We start from the raw sequence: 21,191 nt of genomic DNA on the forward strand, positions 1-21,191 counted from the left end.
GCATTATTATGCTATGTATTATTGTAATATTCGTGGTTCATTGGGTCACAAAATAATCTTGACGATAACATTGTTCCTCATGACAGGACAAGAGAGAGTGACATAAGAAGAGTCTTAAATTTTACTTCGACTTCATGAAACAAAGAGAACAAAAAATAATGCTGTTTTAATTTTTATTTTTATTATAAATGTATATATTCTCAATATAAATTCTAAATATTGCAAGATCTATTTTGTGGTGAATATTTCGATAACAGACATCTGAAAAAATATTGTTCCATAATAATAATAGAAATTATTATTATTATTATAAAAATAATGATAATAAATACATATATTTATATAGCATGGTCAATGTACTGTACTTATTTATTTATTTATATCTATGTATATTTATTTATTTATTTTGAGAGAAGCTCAATACTCATTAAAAGTAATAAAGAAAATTAATATTAATAACTTTGGACGATGAAAAAAAATAAAAATGGGGGGAAAGAAAATAATGCGGAAAAAAACACCTAATAATAACTGTGTTATACTTAATGCTTATTAAGGTATTTCCCAGCTTCATATAGCGCCTCATGACTGTCTTGAATCTGATTTTGCTCTTGAATAAGTTCATTGCGAAGAGTGACGTCAGCCTTCACGTTGGCGCTGTGTGAGCTTAGAAAATGAGTAATGTGAGATGTTCAACACTCAACCACCCAGAGAAGAGACACAATATCGTTGATCTCCCGGTGTATTTGGAGAAAGACTTTCCTCTCCTCCAGCTAAAGCCTGGCAGCTTCTGTCAGGAGGATCTGTCGGCGGAGCAAAACAATGAAGACATCACCCATCGTTGTTTCTGAATTCTCCGCTCCCTCTGTTCTGCTGTCAGTTGGTGTTGACTCGGCTCGATTCCGTCTCCTTCTCTTTGTCTTTTTAACAGCCGCACATATGCCATCGCTCTTATTGCTGCCGTCTTGTGAAGCTGCCAAGAGTTGCGCGATCATTTATATAAGGCTGGTATGAGTGTTTCCTGCACAGGGGAACATTGGGAACGTCGTAAATCAGACGGTGACATCCGTGTCCGGGCCGAACAAAGACGGAAAGCTTGTTTGGATGTTGGCTCTCCAGACTTGGACACTTCTGTGTTGTATTCCGTTGAAAAAGTTGGACTGGACCTCACTTCAGCAGAGAGCGCAGCCGTTGGGATTAAACATAGATTTGGACTCCGGGCTTCAGAGATGGTTCCGAGCAGCAAATTCCCCTCTCCAGTGGTTTAATTTGCTTCTTTGAAATGTTCCACGTTGTTTGTTTTCCAGCGATTCTTGATTTTAATAATAATAATAATGACATTTTAAGCCTGCCAGAAGAAAGCCAGGCTTGATTTACACAATTTCGGCTGGGAGCATCTGGAGCGCACGCCTGCCAGCAGAATCCAGCTGTTTTCAATGTGTTAGTCTTCAGCTTGGAAGTTTCCTACCGAGTTGGATCCTGCTGCAGGGTGTCGACACAAGAATCCATCCTTCCATTGGTGTTGAGATCCAGCGAACCGCTGCGACAATATGGCCGCCGCTTTACGACCTGTGTGTTTATTTCGGGTGACAGTTCTTCCCACCTGACTGTGCCTTTTAGGAACTGGGTTTCCTCCGTCTCACGATACCTCACCCTCCTCTTCCTTGTGCCGCCGCCACTCTGAAGAGGATTAAGCTGTGCGTCTTCAAAACGTCCAGGTGCCCTTCCTTTGCTGGTCCTCCCTCAGAGGTTTAACTTCTTCACCACTCTTTGGAAACTAATTGTCCACAGCTGCACCATGAGTTCAGCGAGTCAACAACACTGAGGTCATAACAGCTAAGCTATGTCAGCTAATCGTATTTGGAGACGACAGATGAAGCTAAACTGTTCCTTTCATTCGTGAAGTAAAGATCTAGAATCACATGAGCTGGAAAAGTCCAAAGCAGTGTCATGTATGTTTGTTTAGCTTGAAAGCATGATGTGCATCAAGTTTGATACCAAAACTAAAGAGATTTTTAGTCACACAGAAATTCTTCTTCTTTATTTCCTTTGATATTCTGTCCCAGCGGACTGGGGAAGTCGTATTTTACACCCAACTTAGCTCAAATATGAATTTATTTAATTGTCAAAACAGGAAAACAGTTCCTGCATCTGCCAGTTTAAATGTTCGTAATCTCTTCTGTCTTATAAAAGCAGCCTGTTGTTACCAACAACGTCAACTATGGAGACTCCTTAAATGACCTGGCAGACCTGACTTGGCCCCCGGGCCTTGACTTTGACGCATTAATGAAGTGCTCCTCCTCCTCTGTCAACATCTGCTTCTTTAAAAGACTGAGGCGATGATCCAGAGAGGAAGAGGACCAGCAGAATCGGGGTCCTGCCAGCTTGGCCCTCGTCGCTCCCTCTCACTCGTCTCACTGACTCGGTCTCTCACCCTTCGCCTCTCTGGCTCCCAGCTAACTGAGTGGAAAATATGAATGACAACATTCCCTCTGCCTTGTTTGGCCAGGCACAAACACACCGACCCCCCCCTCCCCTCCCCTCTCTCGACATTCTCCATCCCGACTCCTCTCCTGTTCTTTTCCTCTTGTTATTATCGTCTCCTTCGCGGGCTGTTTGGAGGACACGACTGGATAAGAGGAGCCAGCGAAGGGGAGGATTGAAAACACTTAGAAACTTATTTACTGTTTGTGGAAGAACTGTGGGAGTTCGGACGGTGGAGCAGGAAGGCAAACAGGGCAACAAAGATTGTGCGCTTTTGTGTTCCAGCATTTCCAAAGGAGCGAGTCCGCGCTCTTTATGAGCAGACATCAGTGTGTGTGTTCGCAAGTAATGTTTCCTCCAGCGGGTGCTTGCTTTCGGCCCCAGCTTCAACCCACCAACAACTGAGGCGGCCATTTATGAGCTTGAAAAATGACTTCCCACTGAACTGAGTTGTGGGATTCGCTTGCTTTACACAGCAACATCTTTTACTGTCTTTACAAAAACATCTTGCTGCTAGGTTCTATGGGGATTATATTTCCCCAACTTCTGATATGGATTGTGTCCTAGAAAATTGACCGAAAAACACCTTTAAGTTGTTCAAAATTAGGCCCCACAGCAAGATTCCAGGCACGTCCTTCAACCTGAGTTCTTTCTGTGAAGGGTTTCTCTGCACTCCCATGCTTCCCATGATCCAAAAACTGGTGGTGAACACTTAGTCCCTCGTGAAATCGCGGTGGGTGGAGCCTATGCTGCTGCTTGGGCAACCTGAACTGGTCAGTTTGGATTTGTACATTCTCCGCTAGATGTTTCTGGACTTTGGGAGGAAACCGGAGCGCCAGGAGGAAACCCACTGAAGCACAGAAAAAACACACTGAAGGGACATTAGCTCACTCTTACCCAGGAGTGGCCTCAAACTGTATTCAAACCTATGACGCTGTGAGGCGGCAGCACAAACCACTACACCACCGTGCTGCCTAAAAAGTCATGCATCGACAGTTGAAACACATTAAGCCACTTTAACAGACAAAAATAAAATTGCTCGCGCATTTGTTTGCCCTTGCCGAATAAGTGCGCTCCCATAATGCACTGCAACACCTTCAAAAACTGCCAGATCACATTCTTTTGTTTTGGCCCCATTTAGTTTGACCTCTCTGTTGATGCTGGAAAAAAAATGTCGCTCCCTTTGTCCTTCCTTAAAACACCACTATTTGAGATTTAAAAAAGCTGCAACAAAATGTTAGCGATCTCTGAAGTCTATAATATGAATATAAATGAGTGTATGAAAGGTAGATGAAGTGTGCCATTAGCTATGCGCTACAAACGTGGCATCACTTCCTGTCAATGCATCTTTTTGTCTGACTCTATCTGTGTGTCAATGTGCCGTCTGTGCGTCACTGTATCCCTGCAGCGCTCTAGAGAAGTGTGCTAATGAGTCTGAGTCATATCCATGACAACGCATCTGAACCGCGGGACAGTATAGAAGCCGACTGTAAAACACACAGCGACACTTGCTTTTCTTTAGTTTGCCGAAATGTTGACCTTTCGGGGTCAACGCAACGGAAACATGAGGTATCGACGTCCCACCTCGGGGAGACAGAGGCGGATGCTTCGTGAGGAGGCGAGCGAGGGAGCGTGAGAGAGTTTATAATAAAGCTGCGTTTTCATTCATGAGCAGCTACTTAAAATGCTAATTCTCTGGGTTTAAAATGTTCTCCATTTTCTGTGCTCAGCACTCATTAGTGCGCAGTTTCACTCCCAGACACACAACTGTCAGTGGAACGGTGTGGGCTGCTCTGCTACCCGGGAACTAAAAATAAAAGTGTCTTGCTGCCTACAGTTCAAATCTTTATCCCTCGCCCTCATAGAGCTGCTGCTTTTAAAGCAAACTGGTGTTAATAACATTGTCAAAATGATAGTACAAGTTGTTATTACCTCCACAGAGGTAAAGTATTCAGGAAATGTGGATGAACTTGTGACTAAATGTTGCATCCGAAAGCTGCACCACTCCCTTTCCACCTGCTGTGTGTGTTATGTGCACAAGTTCTGGGACACTGCTGCCACCTGCTGACCCACTGAGCTCAATACTGTCAACAATAATTCAAATAGGGATGGAATTTTCTAACATAGATTGACATTAGATGAGCTCGATCTGACGCTGGAGAATCCCTTTGGTGGGCAGCTCACTGGTCTCTCTCTCTCTCTCTTCAGTGGTGCGATTTTTCAGATGGGGATGAGTAATACCATTAATGCTCGTGCGGTGATTAATAATTCAGCTGCATTCAAGGTCTCTGTTGGTGCTACAAAAATCCAACTTTTGTTTTGGAGGACTGGAAACTTTTGTATTCAATGAATATTTACACTCCCGTCTCTCTCTGCTGCGTTCCCACGTCGGAGATATTAATATTTCATGGAGTGTGATGATCAGATCTGACTCACAGTCCAGGTTAGATGCTAAAAGGTTTTAGATTTATTTTCAGCGATGGACTGTGTGTGCGTGTGTGTGTGTGTGTGAGAGAGAGAGAGTCAGAGAGAGAGAGACTTAAGAAGCGTCAAGAGTGAGTCATTTGTGAAAGGTCAGTGTGCAAATGATGTTGGGGGGATTATTGATTTCATCGACAGGAAGATGACTCACTGATCCCAGAGGTGTGTGTGTGCGTGTTTATCTTGTACACCAATACTTGTAGGGACACATCCTTGTGGGGACCTTTTGCTGGACCAGTTAAAGCCTCAATTAGAGGGTTAAAACTTCCATATAAATCAATGAGTTTCAGTTTGGTTCAGAGTCCTGGTTAAGCTTGGCTATTAGACGCTCAGGTTTAGGGTGAGAGGCTGGGGAAAGGGTTATGGCCATGAGAGGTCCTCACAAGGATTGAGATACAAACGTCTTTGATGCTGTCCTAGCATGTCTGTATCTTTTGTATTCTCTTGGTTTGCCACTTGATGTGTGTATACTTTTGAAATATGTGTTGTGTTATTGAAGTACATGTTACTTTGTGTGTCTGTGTTTTCTTGTTAGTTTGTAACCAAGTGTGTAAATTGTGTTTTCTTTTCTTTGCAGTTTACTCACTGTAGTTGTGTGTGTTTGTTTGTTACACCCCGTGTTGTGTTGTTCCAGGATGTGTTGAGTTGTGTGACCTTTAATGTAACTCAATTGTGCGTGGTTTGGCACTTTTTTCCTCCACTTGTTTGTGTGCTTTTGTTGCGTGTTGGTGCGTATCTACAGTGTGTTAGAACTGTCATTATGCTTCGATAAGCTTAGTGTAAAACTGCTTGTGTGCCTGTGTGTAACTGAACTATGCGTTTGCAAGTGTGAGTGACTGAATGTAGCTGTGTGTATCTCTCATTTGTTACTGTGGATATGTTGTCGACGTCTGCATGTGTGGGGCTGTTAATTTATTGATGCGAGTGTGTCATCTTAACTGAGATGTATTGTGCCCATGTATATGGATTTATTCATTGTGTGTTACCCTGAGCTGTGTTTGCGTGTCGTAAATGCATTATTGATGTCGTATTGACGGGAAGGGATGATTGACAGCGTCGAGGGATCGACGTGTGCTCGTGTGGGTTTTGTCTGATGAATATGACATGAAGATGACTCACTCTGCTCTGTAACATGATTCCAGCATTTATTGTGGGTTTGGATTTTAACACAAACAGTTTATCACCGTCTGGTTTCAGGCCTGTGTGTGTGTGGCAGGCTGACTGTATGAGACTGTATGAGTCGGGTCAAAACCATGTTCTCCACTTCACCTGACGCTCACTTTTCTACTTCTCCGGCGACTCACTTCCTGGAACTCTCTCGTTTGTCGCTCTAATATTCAGCTGGCAGATTGTTTCATCACATTAGGAACAAAAGAGTAGCCGCCTGTGCGCTGAGTCACAGTTTGACATTTCTGACGCTCGACTCCTCGGCAACGCAGGAAACACTTGATGACATTTGGTGTGAATGTGGAAAATAAAACCCCTCCGTCGACGCTACAAGCGAGCTCGTTCCCGTACGTTTGTCGCGTTTGTTCGCCGCATGGGACGATGGTTTTTGTGAGGTGAAAACTGCTAATTACAGTCCCCCCAGGATTTCTCAGACTTTTATTATTGATTGTTGAGGCAGATTGTTCAACAAAATTGTGGTGAAAGTTGCGATTGGTTCTGGGACATCGTAGCAGCAAATAAGGAGCTTTTCAAAGTAGCTTGTGAAAAACTAGTGTCAGTTGGTTAGCCTGAAAAAAGCTCCAGGCTGCAATGATTTTAACCAAATATGATTTATTTTGGATTTGAAGAGCAAAGATGCATATGCAAAATAAAAACGATGATAAAACAGGTATTTCGTTTTTATGATGATGTTCTGTCAGTAGGTACCGGACTGAAAGCGTGTAGTGACTGTTTGTTGTGTTGTTATGGAGCTCTTCACAAGGGGCGGAGCCTGAAAGAGGTTTGGGTGGGTGGAGTCTGAGAGGTAAAGTTGGGGGACATTTGTGTGTCTGGATTTGTTCATCCAGCCAGTAGCTGCTATGTTCCACAGGGTCGAGATGTAGAGTGTCAGCCTGGACAGAGATGGATCTGGTGGTCGGCCACGTTTGTTTACGTTCTGGTGACGCCGCACTAGTGAGTTCCACTTTTTAGTTCCCTCTATTCTACACCTTGGTGACCCTTGGCGGCCATATTTGTGGGCAAATGAGTGCCGTCAACTTCATCTCAACAAGCAGGGAGGGAATATGATGCGGCACATGCAGTGTGGAGGGGTAGGCGAAAGGAGACTGAAGTGAGTGGTGGAATTGGCGGCAATGTTTGGACAAAATCGCAGCACCTGGTAGGAAGAGATGGTTTGGAATTGCGTTAATAGTCGTGATCCAAACATGGCAATTTCTGTACAAGGATGGAGACAAATGCTCGGCTACAAACGTGGCCAAAAATGTGTGGGTTATTTTTGGTGGTGAAGCCGAAGCGCACAATCCGAACATGGAAACTTAGATGTAGTGTTGACGATTACTTCTCCGCCAGGCAGCGCCCGTAGAGTGGCTCTGACTGTGGAGTCCTTTTGTTCTCCCTGTAAATCATGAGCTTTAATTGTTAAATTGTGTCGCTGTTTATCAGAATCTACCAAGCGACCTGTCGCCTCTCGCCCTAAGTAGCTGGGACAGGCTCAAACACCTGCGACCCCAAGATAAAAAGGTGTCACTGTGTGACCGCAGAGAAGAGGAATTCATGCTCATTTCCATGTCAGCTAGCATCGAAGCTAATTGTAGAATTAGTTCTTCAGTTCGATGTCGATTCACACTTGAGCCAGTTGTGTAGACAGAGCGGCGGTGTGGGCAAACCGGTGGACCCTGTCGGATCTCAGCGTGATCCCCTCGCCTCCGTCCTCCGGCTGATATGGGAGTTTGATTTAAAGTCTGGGATTTTGCAGGGGTTGCCCAAGGATAAGGGGCTGTTGGCACGATCCCCCGTCTCTCTCACACACACACACACACACACACATGCACACACAGTCTGGTGTGTGAAAACCCGGGGAAGAAAGAGGGGGATTACAGCGAAGAAAAGGGAATCGCCGTTTTCTCAGCGGCGTTGAGGCACCGAGGTATTTCAAGAATGAGATATTATTTCAGACACGCACGCACACACACTGAGTCCACACAGGGACGCGATTGTCTGAATCTGACAAGACGGCCATGTTTGAACAAGTGGTTTTATCTCGTCCCCCCCAAACCTGCCGGCGTTTCCCGAGCATGTTTGACCTGCTACCGATCTTACAGCAGGAACCTGTGTGATGTCGGACCCCGATAACGTGCTCTGCAACTTTGGTGGAAGATTTACATACATTTAAAATGCATAAAGGGGTTTTGTCATGTCGCACAAGAGCTGAAGAGAGGAAGGATGCAGCACGAGGGAATTTAAAGGAGCAAACTTCCTCCTCTTCAGTCAGGGTGTCGATCTTTTTTAGAATGAGTCTGGCGCCCCCTTGAATCGGCCGGGTCGATTCTCTTCACAGTAATGTACTTCTACATTTTCTAAATCTTTAAGTAGCGGCTCTTGTCGTTCAATTTGAATTCAGCCAAATGTTTGGGCCACCTGGTGCCAGCGACTGGTCCCAACAGCAACACATTCCAGGAATCTACTACAGTTGGCTAACCACGGATTCCTGCACCGATAAAATGAAACTCTGGCTGCTTCGCTCTCTTCTGCTGCGGCGGATTATTACCAGCAATGTTTCTCATGGGAGGAAACTAGTGGGACGAGAAACGTTGATGAAGGAGACGGAAGAGAAGCGGGCGGGAAAACCCTGATGATTCCTGCAGAGAGGAACCGTCTGATGGTGAGGGAAGCCACTTGCTAGAACTGGCATGGAGCCTTCTTCTGGAGCTTCTTCAGCCATTCGTTCAGTCAGTTGACGTTCTCCATCTGGGGCTGCACGTGGTCACGTGACCAAGTGAGTCTGTATATTAGAAACTAGATGACAGTCTGTCAAATTCATTCATTCAGCACATCTGTTCAGTCACTGAACAAAAACCTTATTACTTTGTAAAAATGATTATATGTTTGGTACTGTGTTGTTATTATATTTCAGGAATAAAGCATAAAAAAACAGTTTATTATGATTAATATTATTGTTGTTGTTGTTATTGTTCTTCTTCTTCTTCTTCTTCTTATTATTATTATTATTATTATTATTATTATTATCATGTTGCTTCTGCATTGTTTATTTATATTAAACCTGTCAATTCTCAATGTTTTAAAAAGGCTCTTTCACTTAAATATGTAATTTAATATATGTGCGTATCAACAGTTAAGTTTAGTTTATAATTCAAGCAAACAGTCTCAGATAGATGAAACTGGAATTTAATGAAAAAAATCCAAGTAAACAGCAAGATATATGTTTATTTATTTTAATATATTTATATTGCAAAAGTGCAATTGAAGTGCATCAAGTGAATAATGTGAGAAAACACTTTTTTTTACTAATATTTGCACATTTGAGGTGAGTGATTTAAACAGAAAATATCCTATGGTGGTATTTTCATCTTGTAATTATATTTTTAAAAATTTTTGTCTGAAAATTGTCTGAAAAATAAATTATTTGGTTTTAGGATTTTTTTGAGGAGTATTTGCATCAGAATAAAATTATTTTGAGAATGACTAAAAATAGTTTATGCGTATATTTAATGTAAGAATTATTGTTCTTATTTTGTCATTCAAACACAATGAATGTAATTCACTATTTAAAATAATAATAACGCTGTGACAATTGTCGAAACAGATTTCGCACACACACACAACACAAAATAGGCTTTTCAAACTTAAAAAAGAAGGTTCCCCTCCTGTCGAGTGTCTCAGCAGGTCGTCCTGCAGGTCAGTTGAGTCACTGTCATCTGTTCTCATGTGGGAAGACATGAAGGTGTCTGCACAGATGCTCCAGTGTGGGCAGATCATTCGTGGACGAGGAAATAAAAGCTTCACAGTGAAGCCGACCATCTTCCTCATGTGAAATAAAAACAGCAAATTAAGGTGACTTTTAACTTCATCTGGCTGATATTTTAGACCCTTCCAGCTGCAGCAATGGAGCATCAAAGACGGGGAGACAGTGGTGTCGCAGTTGAGGGTGAAAAGTTCAAGAGTAAAAAGCAGCCAGTCAAGAGCTGCATCATATTTGATCACGGTGATCCGACCCCTCTCTGGGAGTGAGTGACGCGTTATTGGATCCGTGCGGGTCGAGCAGAGTTCCCGACCCGGTTTCTCTGGCGCTTGTTGACAGAGACACCGAAGCCTGAGGCGGTGGAGTCCAGACACTGCCCCGAGGAGCTTCCTGTCACTGCTGCCCTCAACAACTCCATTTGTCATCACTTTTTGTGTCATAGTTTGATTTGGGACCACGAGGTCAGTGGAGCACGTCCGCCAGTTACTGTTGGAGGATCATTGAAGAGCTGAGTGGTGACTGCAGTGCTCAGTACAGGTCCAAAAACAACACTGCAAAAGTCAATTCATATTTAAACATTCAACAATATGAGCTATGCCCACATGTGAAGGTCCAAACAAAAGATGGCGCTGTGTCAATCTAGGTCTCCCTCTGTGTTTCACAGGTTGATGGTGGAGTCGCCTCGAAACAGGCAGTACTCAGGAGGTCAGTCGCCCCCCACTCAACTCTACAGCTGCTACGACCTGGACGACCTGGATGTGGCCTGGCTGGACCTGGTCAACCAGGAGTTCAGGAAAATGGGTGAGTGCAAATGAGTCCTCTGATAGTGAAGGGAATGGAACTGGTGAGTGGTCTCTCAAATGTGACCAAATCTGTGCGGTAACAGTAGCCAAAACTGGTCCTCCAAAACATATTTGACTCTTTAGCTCCCATAGTTAACCCACTCCTTCCACCGCTTTCGTCAGTCATGTGAGCGCTCAGGTTCTGTCACGTGACTCGCAGCCGAGCAAATATTTCCTCTCACTTCAATAAAGGGGTCACAGTGTGTGGCACAATTTTCTCGACCGTCACTTCACACATCATCGTGACTCGACGGCGTTGCATGTCAGAGTCAGGAGTCTTGTCCTCTTTTGTCCTGTTTCGTTCCTGACTTCCCGTCCTCATTACTCCGTCTGCTGCTTCCCAGGCTGTTTCATGTGCGCGGCGATTGTGTCTCTGCTGATAAAGCCTTGTGTTCAGGTCCCTTCCACCACACACACACCAACACACTTCCTCACTGGAGGTTATTTCTCCTAACCTTCGGAGCCAGAGGCTTATTGCCTCCGCCGGGCGGATCATGATGCAGATTATTTCGCCTTTTAGAATGCAGCTCTGCTCAATAATTTATTGCTTATGTCAATTAAAAATTAATACGCGGATCAGCTTTATTTGTGTTTTTAGAGCCGGAGAGTGACGGAAGAGAGTGAGATGAAAATAAAGCTCAACTCAAAATGTGTGTGGTTACAGAGCGACAAGAGCAGCAGCATCAAGTGGCCAAGACACTCAAAAGTCCAAGTGACAAAGCTCATGTCTTTATTGCATTAAAGTCTTCAGTTGTTTTTCTAATGGTGCTGTAATTAGATCACTTTTTCGTAATGAAGTTACAGCACTTTGTAAATACACGTGTCTTTACTTAAGAAATATATAATAATTTCACTGGTTAAAAAGACATTTTGGCAGCAGACGGGGAGAAGAGAAAATGAAAATACGGAAGTGTGTGTTTGAAGATGGTGAAAGAGAGTCATAGGGGAGTGATGTGAGTTCAGGTATCGGTCCGAATTTATGGGTTCCAACTGCCTGTGAGGCCGGAGCCCTGGTTCCTGTGATTCCACAGACCAGTGGTCCCAACCTGCTGGAGCCTTCATGGCATTCTTTTTTTTTCCTTCACTGCATCCCTTCTTCTTTAGCACTTGATAAGCCAACAAAACTTGTAGCCTCAAGTTCTACCCCTTGTGCAGTTCATCTGAAAACTGGAACGTTTTTCCCTAAAAATATGGAAGTGTGTGTATAAAAATAGTGAAAGCGAGTCATAGGGAAGTGAGTTCAGGCATCAGTTCAACATGTCAGTCCGAGAATGAGCCTGATGGCAAAAGGTCAATCAAAATCACTGTCAAAATACAGTTTATTTATTTATATTTGCTTCAAACTACTGCATGATGCTTCGATTGTTGCAGTACGTTATGGGATTTATAGTGACATGAGGTCTTGAATCTCAAATTAGGTTTGTTTTCAGCAACGAGACGTTTGCAACTTCAATGACTGGTTCGCACAGAATCCGAAATGTCAGAAAAACTACGACAAGTGGGAGGAGTCGATACACTTGCTACATGCTACGCGAAATCCTGCTAATACTGCGAAACTAAAAACATTATTTTGACAGGAGGTCGCTGCCAAAGAAGGAAGGAATGGCACCAGGAAGGAAAACTTGGTCTAAGTTCAGTTTTTTTGTTCACACATGCAACATTTGTCCATTTACTGCTGGGCTTTTCATGCTATATTAGTATCAACTGGTGACATTTGGAATCAAATCTCTTACTTCTACTTCACCCCATGTCCCTGGGAGGAACTAATCCAGTTCCATCTGCTCCGCAGTCGTCCAATCGTTGTCGCTAAGGTGAACTAGAGAGTGTGTTCGGTCCTGAAGCCACACCACCGCTGCTTTAATGATCCGTCTTAACACCAGATTCTTCTTCAACACACCTTTAATGCTAAAACTCCATTAGAAATCTGGCACCTTACCCTTTAACCACATGCACCCCTGTAATAAAGCACCGCTCACTGGCTTATCTGTGTGTACTCAGCTGTCACATCACCAAAGGATACAGTGAAACACACAGCTGAGCATGAAGCACACCTGAATGACTCGGTTGTTCCCACTCACCTGTGTATGTGTGTGTTTTATGTAAATGTCACCGCGGGTTAATATTTCACTTCCCTGCGGCTGATGGCAGCTGCGGCAGAGTTTCCCGGCAAGACCGCGAAAGGAGTTTCCACGTCAACGCCTTGGTCACACAATACATTTCCTGTACGACCTGCCATGATCTGGACCACTACATGGTGGCTTGTCTTCCCCTCATCTCTTTACCAACTGAAGCACATGGGTTCCAACTGTCTGTGAGCTACGATTCGCCCGTGCGAGGCCGACCCTTGGTTCCATAGATACCAGAAGGCCAGTGGACCTGCTGAAGCCATCATGGCATTGTTTTTTTTCACTGCATCCCTTCCTCTTTAACACTTGGTAACCCCACCAAACGTGTAGCCTCCTAGTTCCAGCTCTCCCCCTTGTGCTGTTCATCTGAAAACTACAGCTTTTCCCTTGTATTTCATTTCCCTGACGGTAGCCCAATTGAAATCTGGTTTTACAGGTTGAATATTAATACACAGAACCAGACTGTTTACCTTTTCCACCTCAAATCCTTTATATTTAATGAGTCAAAGCTCACATTTGCCAGTCAAATCAGTTCTCATCAACTATTAACCAGCCTCCGAGCAAGGCATCACTTTGAGATGCAAATGAAGAAGGAAAACGCGTGTTGGCACAGTGCACTGAGCTCTGGGCGAAGCTAAACCAGTCTCAAGGATTTGGCTGTTCGCTGCGCGAGAAGTTAGCCAAAACTTTTCTAGCACTCCCGACTCATCCTGAGAAACACACATTTGAAGTAAAACAAAATCCCTCTTGCTTGTGTCATGAGGTCTGTCAGGGTTCAGTAAGATAAAGCTTCAGGGGCGACACAAAAAGAGGTCGGAGACAAAAGCAGACAAGACAAGAATTAGACAGAAAAGACTGGACCTTGACTTGATGTGAAAAGGCAAGGTGGTGACTAGACAAGACTTGACAAGACACTGACTTGACCAAAGAGGATGGGACTCTACGGTTACTTGATGTGGACAATGACTTGACAGGATGAATCGGGACTCGAACAAACACTTTCTCGACTTGAGCAAACAAGAGGACATGACAAAACGTGACAAAGAGCACACTGACACTGGAACAGAACTCCTACTTGGAGTGGTGGACTTCCTGTGGCGCAGACACTGGCGAATCCTCTGAATCATTTGTCCGTCAACGTAAAGTGCTATTCTCTAGTCTTCTCAACCATGTTTCCATTGCCCCCTCAGCCCTGCCAGAGTTGGACGAGCTGACGATGGAGTGTGTCCTGGTGGAGCTGGAGAGTCTGTGCGAGGACAAGATGCAGCAGGCCATCGAGACCGAGGAAGGGCTGGGCATCGAGTACGACGAGGACGTGGTGTGCGACGTCTGCCGCTCGCCTGAAGGAGAGGACGGGAACGAGATGGTCTTCTGTGACAAGTGCAATGTCTGCGTTCATCAGGTGAGGGCTGCTTTGAACAAACTTCTGGATGAGGGCATCACATCCGTGTTGCCTCTTCCTTAGTCTGAGCATGGGCGGCAAGTGAGTGGTAGAAGACTTTAGCTATATTCGAGGTCTTCTTGAGTCAAGAGGGAGACATGGTTGGTGGCCAGACTACCTCACCGGGGAACAGTCCACGTGCAGGGACAGTACTTTGAGACACTATCACACCCGGAGGAGGAAAACATTTCCACGTCTTTTGAGCTTTTTCTGTTGGCTCAGCTCTTTCCTCCCCATGACAGACCACCTTCTAGACTGAGAACCACGGTCTCTGATTTAGAGGAGCCGATCTTCCTCCAGACGAGAGGCGTTAGTTTGACTCTCTCTGGGAAGCTTCATGATTTTAAATAGTATTCTGCAGTAACTCCAAAACAAATCCTCTCTGCGGTGCTGCAAAGCCAGTTTGTGTGGTCGTGCTGTACAGTGGCTGGTTTTCAAATAACTTGAGTTCATTCGCCGTCGTCAATGCTCTCATTTCTCCTTCTTCACCACCTGCTGCGTGTTTATAACTGGAGCTGACGGACAAAAGAGCTCGTGCGACCCAGGCCAGAGAATCAAATGAAACGCTGCTGTTCTGTGAAAAGAAATGGAAGAGGAAATGGGTGGAACTGAGCTGTATGGAAACGAAATCTGGAATAAACAGAGATTCATGGCAACAGCAGGTTCTTTTTTTGAATACATAAAGAGATTTTTTTCTTTCAATCTAAGCTCCAGGAAGAAGGTTTTTGATGACGGTTTGATTCTTTAATGTATATATATATATATATATATATATATATATATATATGTATATACACTCACTCTGTCTCATGCCATTTCCTCGTGGAAATCCAACTCTGAGTAAAGGGATGTGTGCAGGTGTTCACCGCGCCCTGGTTTCCCTCTCTCTCTCTGCATCTCTTCTCAGGCCTGCTACGGCATCCTCAAGGTTCCCCAGGGGAACTGGCTCTGTCGGACCTGCGCTCTGGGCGTCCAGCCCAAATGCCTGCTCTGCCCCAAGAGAGGAGGAGCACTTAAGCCCACCCGCAGTGGAACCAAATGGGTCCACGTCAGCTGTGCCTTATGGATCCCCGAGGTGAGACATCAGCTGCTGCTTTTAACTCCACGCTAACTAGGGACAGCATCATTTGGTGGCGGCGTTGCTTGGATGGTTTTCCCTGGATGGGCTCGATCCCACTGTCACACTTGACTGTTTCTATGTGTTTCTGGGTCGTGGCTTCCTGCTGTCACTGATGGTTTCACTGGTAAATATTTGACTCTCTGTCATAAATGTGGTGAACTTTCATCCTTTAAAGCTATATCTATCTATCTGAAGACATTTGGAGTGAAATATTCCAGAGAGTGCACAAGTCTTCTATTTGTGCTAAACATTGTTTACTTCAATGTAAAATTCTTCATCGAGTTCAAAGAACGACTGGCAAGAATATTGAAGAGTGTGTCTCCTACTTGTGATCGTTGTCGTCAAACACCAGCAAAAGACATCCACGTGTTTTGGGCCCACATTTATCCAAATATTGGCAACAGATTTTCTCTTTTCTATCTAGATTAATGTTGTTAAGATGAAAGTCTGATCTTCTTCCTACACACAGGCAGTGGCTAAAAGATGTTCTGTATTTTTTTAAACTGGAGGAAGTTAGTCTGGCTATACATGGACAATCTGAGAAGTTCAATACAATTTGGATGGGTTTTGGTTAGGTGGGTTTCCATGTTTCTTTACACTGGGGTCAAATTATTATATATTTTTTTTTTTTTTTTTTATTTTCACTGTTTTGTATATTTACACAATCATTAATATTGCTTATTTTTATGTGCCTTTGTTGTCTCAATGCTCTCATTGGTCTTAATTTTGAATGTACCATAAGAGGATGAGAGGGATGTTTTGTGGGGGTTTTTTCTGCTCTGTTATTTGGCAGAATTCATCTCATGGTCTTGATATTATGTCTTGCTATTCTGTGTTCTGCAAAAAAACAATAAAATATGTTTAAAATAAATTACTAAATAAATAAGACAAAATAAATGTGGTGAACTGACAGCGAAGCAACCTTCAGTGAGGTCGCTACACCAACACAATTTCATGGCGGAAAATCTCCGTACATGATGAAAAAAAGCCTGCTTAGCTCTGGAAAACCAATGTAGGCGGGCTACTCTTTTAAGACCTGTCTCTGTGGTGGTGATTCTAAAACCTCAATTTTCACATTTAATCATCCAAAAATAGCCCTCCCTCCTTTGGCATAATCTCACATATTCACCACTCTAATGCTGGCAGTGTGTTAAATTGGTGTCACTGTTGCTGACGTCCTCTGTGACGGGAAAATTGAACCTGATTGTACAGACGTCAATAAAAAAAAAAGAGGCTGTGGTCTCGTGTTTCGTGGGGGGAGGGGGGGTTGTTCACAGAGGCATGAAGGACGAGGAAGGCATTCTGTGGATGTAAAAGAGCAAAGACTTGAGTGATCGGAGCGCGTGGCATTATTCTGCACGGCTGGTTGGCGCAGGTCAAAGAAGAGACGGGTTGAATGTACCACTCAGTCAACGACACACTTCCACTGTATAATGGATGTTTGAGTACATGCGCCCCTGATTCTGATTGAGGACAGATGGCTGCGCAAGCCGGGGCCCACTCCACCCGAGTCATCGCTTCCTGCCATCGTTTCAATTTGACTGACTCTGATCTCCTGCAGGTGAGCATCGGCTGCCCGGAGAAGATGGAGCCCATAACCAAGGTGTCCCACATCCCCGCCAGCCGCTGGGCTCTGTCCTGCAGCCTGTGTGGAGAGCACACTGGGACATGCATCCAGGTACGCACCTTTCAGTCCCATAATGTACTGCAACAGTGCATCCGCATTAATGCAGCCTACGTTTGGAGGACATGAGTCTGTGGTCGTGCACGCTGTCGCAGTGACAAGGGAGGGTCTTCTGATTGTTTAGGTGGCGTCATGTTACTACTACTTCTATGTCTATATGACGAAGAGCACCGCGTCCAAATGGGTTTTCGGATCCTTGACCCAAAGGTCAGATCTCATCGCCAATCATTTGAGCTCAATGTCCTTCCGAGGCCCGAGCAATCTGACTCCAATACTCCTGGCCTTCACCTCTTTCTTGAGCTTAAGTGATGTCCGATTGTGCAGAAATAGACCTTTGATTCCCCGCCCCACATCTCCTCGTCTCACCCTCTCACTCTGTTAGTGACGCTCGCATCCCACATGCACACTCAGCTGACACAACGCCTGCTTCTTCTGTCACTGGTTTTGATCATTGCAAGGTTTTCTCCAACATCTGATGTCCACTGTGATACTGTTACCAAGAAGCTACAGAAGAACATTGAAACTGGCTTGGTTTCATTGTTAGGAAAGTCTAAAAGAGCCTGAAAAAGTTTGAGGCCATTGTTCTCAGCAACTCAGTGCAACTTGACTCAGTTGTGCATCTCATCTCCTCCATGTTCTCCGTCCCAGTCTTTGCGTCTTTGAACTGCTTTTCCAGATAAGTACAGTGACGATATTGAGCGCTGAGCAGGTGCAGGAGGCCAGTTCCTCTTTTTCTCATGACATGTCTCGAGGAAAACAACACAACCCTCACACCCTGCTCGACTGTTTTGACACCACGTAAGTGAGAGCAGCAGCAGAGGGCAAAGATGCTTCTCCTGCCGTTGTGGTTTCACACTGGTGTGCAGTGAGACTGTGTCAGCGGCGGCGAATGTATCGATCGCTACAAGTCAGAACTAGGGATGACTCGTGTTATCGCGTTTGTCCTGTTGACCTTTTTCTGAGAGGCCATTTTATGTTTTTAATTATAAAGCCCTGAGTGTGTTGCATCCCAACTGAGCTGGGCCCATCAGGAAGCCATGTTTCACAGTGTCAGAAGGAGCTGGTCTATTTACATCTTTCAAGGCTGCACTTGTGAGTTGCTCTTGACCCAATTCTCGCCTCACATTCTCGCCGCAGTGCTCGATGCCCTCTTGTATTGTGGCCTTCCACGTGACGTGCGCCTTCGACCACGGACTGGAGATGAAAACCATCCTGGCGGAAAACGACGAAGTGCGCTTCAAGTCCTTCTGTCTGGAGCACAGCTGCTCCTCGGGCAGCAGCAACCCAAGCACCACCAGCGCCTACAACTCCACCACCACCAGTGCAAACAACGCCAACGGCACCACGTCCCACACAGGGGACAGTGCCACCGCCGCCGGCCCCGAGCCGCGACTGAACCAGCAACCGCAATCGAACGGCTGCGCCGACCAGGAGCAACGGTTGGTGCTGTTTCCCGTCTCGGCGTCGGAGCGGGCTGAGCGGGACCAGCTGGAGAGGGAGAAGGTGAGCCAGAGGAAGCAGAAGCTGCAAGAACTGGAGGATGAGTTTTACCAACTGGTGGATCCAAGGGAGGTGGCGGAGAGCCTGGATCTGCCTGCGACACAGGTGTGTTTTCTTTGCCATTTATTTGCCTCTTAAGTCATAATAGTGACATGACTGGAGTCAGCTATTTGGAATTGTGACCCATGAAAGTTAAGAGCGGCTTGTTACTAGTTTCCTGAGTTACCTACCCTGCTATGAAACGTACCAGTCCTGACCGCCTCACAGGGGGCGCTTGTGGAGGTGCAGAGGAGCCTGAATATCATTTAGTTCTGACTAAAAATAAAACGTGGACTTTGAAGAAAAGTTTTGACATTTCCACACATGTGCGTGAAACGTGCACTGAGGTACTGAAAGTGACATTTGCTCACTCCACGTTCCGCTCCCTGCCTCAGGTGGACTTCCTCTATCAATTCTGGAAGTTGAAGAGGAAGGCGAACTTCAATCGACCTCTGGTGACGTTAAAAAGAGACGAAGTGGACAACCTGGCCCAGCAGGAGCAGGACGTCCTCTACAGGCGCCTCAAGCTCTTCACTCATCTCAGACAAGACCTGGAGAGGGTGAGCACCGCCAGCCAAGAATCACGTGACCACGTGTGCGCCTCCCTCCGAAGGTCGATAATGTTCAAGGGTGAAATTCGTCTTCAGTCGGGAGCTGACAATATTCACTCCGAGCTAATGTGTGTAGCGCCGTCCCGTCGCACCTGGAGTGTAATTGACAGTAATGTTGGGAGTCAAATGAGGTGGAACAGCTTGGTATTACCTGCCTTTTAGAGCTCGCTGAAACTTCCTACTTTGCCGTCTTCTAACACAAGCCTTGTCTTCACAATATGCTCACTTTTTTTTTGTTTTTTTTTAAAGGAGCCATTTTGTCACCAAGCATAATAATAAGCTCGGAAAACAAGCGATTTAGAAAATTGCCCGGTGATTTTCCCGTGTTGCCTCAGCTGGTGAGGCCCCGTTAAGAAGTTGTGATTAGCACTTCACATCAGTGTAAGTCCGACCCCAGAGGACCCACTTGACTTCTGGATAATCCAAAAATAATAATAACAGCCCCCACAGTGGTCGTTGTATTAGGTTGAGTTTGATCTCTCAGTGCACAAAGCAAACAGGTTCAACACTGGTAAACAAGCTCATGGCTGAAATGAAAAGCTCTCCCAGTATTTCACCAGGTTTGACTGAATCGTCTCCCTCCGCTGAAAATGTCCATTAGCAGCAATTAATTTAAGAACGTTTTCTTTAATAAATCACGGACACACTCTCCCAGGCAGCGCTAGTGCTACCACATCAGTTATGGACCATCAACAAATTCTCAGTCAAAGTATTAGTGACATCTTCAATAAGGCAATGAAAAACAACCATTAAAGGAGAGAGAATTGTGATAAGGTTTTTCATCACACCAGACAAAGGACTGACGTTTGTGTAATAATTTTGAGAATAGAATATGACTCAATGATCATTTCTTCACATGATCTCTAATGTTTCTTCAGTAGCATCTAGGAAATGTGTCCAGACTGCTCCATAGTTCAAGTCAACTGTTCAGAGACATGAGATACAGCAGACAGACGGCTCCATTTAACCCCTAAATAAAGCTGGCAGAGCAGCCTGTCAGACACCAGCGGCTTGAGACGTGAAACATTGAATTTCTCATCTCTGCACTTAGTTCACTATTATATCTAAACATCAATAAATAATAAGAGACAAACTCCACTAAGTTTCATCATGAAAAAGTTTCAAGAGAGACTGTAGTGTCCAACACATGGAAGAGAATGAACATGGATTCATAGTGATAACTTTTTTTGTCCACATCTCCCATCCCTACTTACGCCAACTTAGTGTGTCGTGCAAAGTGGCTGTTGTCAAGGCTATGCTAGCGTCCCGTGGGGAGAGGATACGGAGCCTTGCCTCTCATTTACAAGTGTGTTACTGTTTTCCAGAGATTGTTTTTCCTCCGGTTGCGCTCACACTGACCATATTTTTATAAGTGTCTGCCACTCGGGAGTCCTCGCCTCAGACGTGCCATAAGATCATCGACTTGTCTGAGACTGACTTGTGCGTACACATGTAACGTCATGTCTCATTAGTCCACTTTTGTCCCGCATGCTCTGATAAACTCTCTCACACAATCGGAGCTCTGTTGGCCCGGTAACTGACGACACATTTGCTTGTTATGACACACAAGTGGCTGCTTGCCTGACGCTGTTCACTTTTAACAATGTCCCATGATGCTAGTGTGTGTGTGTGTGTGTGTGTGTGTGACCGCCATGCGCCCGTGTGAGTGAGTGACACAGCAGTACATCAAGAGAGGATTGTGTCGCTCACACTCTCTCAGTCGACCTGGGGTGGAGGCCAGGTGCGACTGTGCTGTGGTTTGGCAGAACTCCAGGGAGGCAAAGCTCCAACACAGGACCTGACTTGAACATATCACATTTTGACTCATCAAATTAACCACAGAACTATTTCTCTTCAAAGCAAATAAGAGCTCCTGTGACACCGACTTACATTAGTCGTGGGACTTCACTGAAAAAGAATGCGGATGAATATTATCATG

General features: G+C 44.9%; 1 protein-coding gene across 3 annotated transcripts in view; it reads left to right on the forward strand.

The window, feature by feature from the left end:
- The window catches only part of jade2 (jade family PHD finger 2), a 117,675-nt gene that overhangs the window by 59,606 nt on the left and 36,878 nt on the right, over positions 1-21,191 (forward strand). For all 3 annotated transcript variants that reach the window (XM_053846294.1, XM_053846293.1, XM_053846295.1), the window contains exons 5-10: positions 10,554-10,690; positions 14,048-14,259; positions 15,206-15,373; positions 16,980-17,096; positions 18,240-18,707; positions 19,037-19,201. In XM_053846294.1, coding sequence (XP_053702269.1) covers positions 10,554-10,690; positions 14,048-14,259; positions 15,206-15,373; positions 16,980-17,096; positions 18,240-18,707; positions 19,037-19,201 — 1,267 coding nt within the window. The remainder of the gene's footprint in view (positions 1-10,553; positions 10,691-14,047; positions 14,260-15,205; positions 15,374-16,979; positions 17,097-18,239; positions 18,708-19,036; positions 19,202-21,191) is intronic.

This window comes from Synchiropus splendidus, chromosome 17, assembly GCF_027744825.2.
Source record: "Synchiropus splendidus isolate RoL2022-P1 chromosome 17, RoL_Sspl_1.0, whole genome shotgun sequence".
Taxonomy (NCBI): Eukaryota; Metazoa; Chordata; class Actinopteri; order Syngnathiformes; family Callionymidae; genus Synchiropus; species Synchiropus splendidus.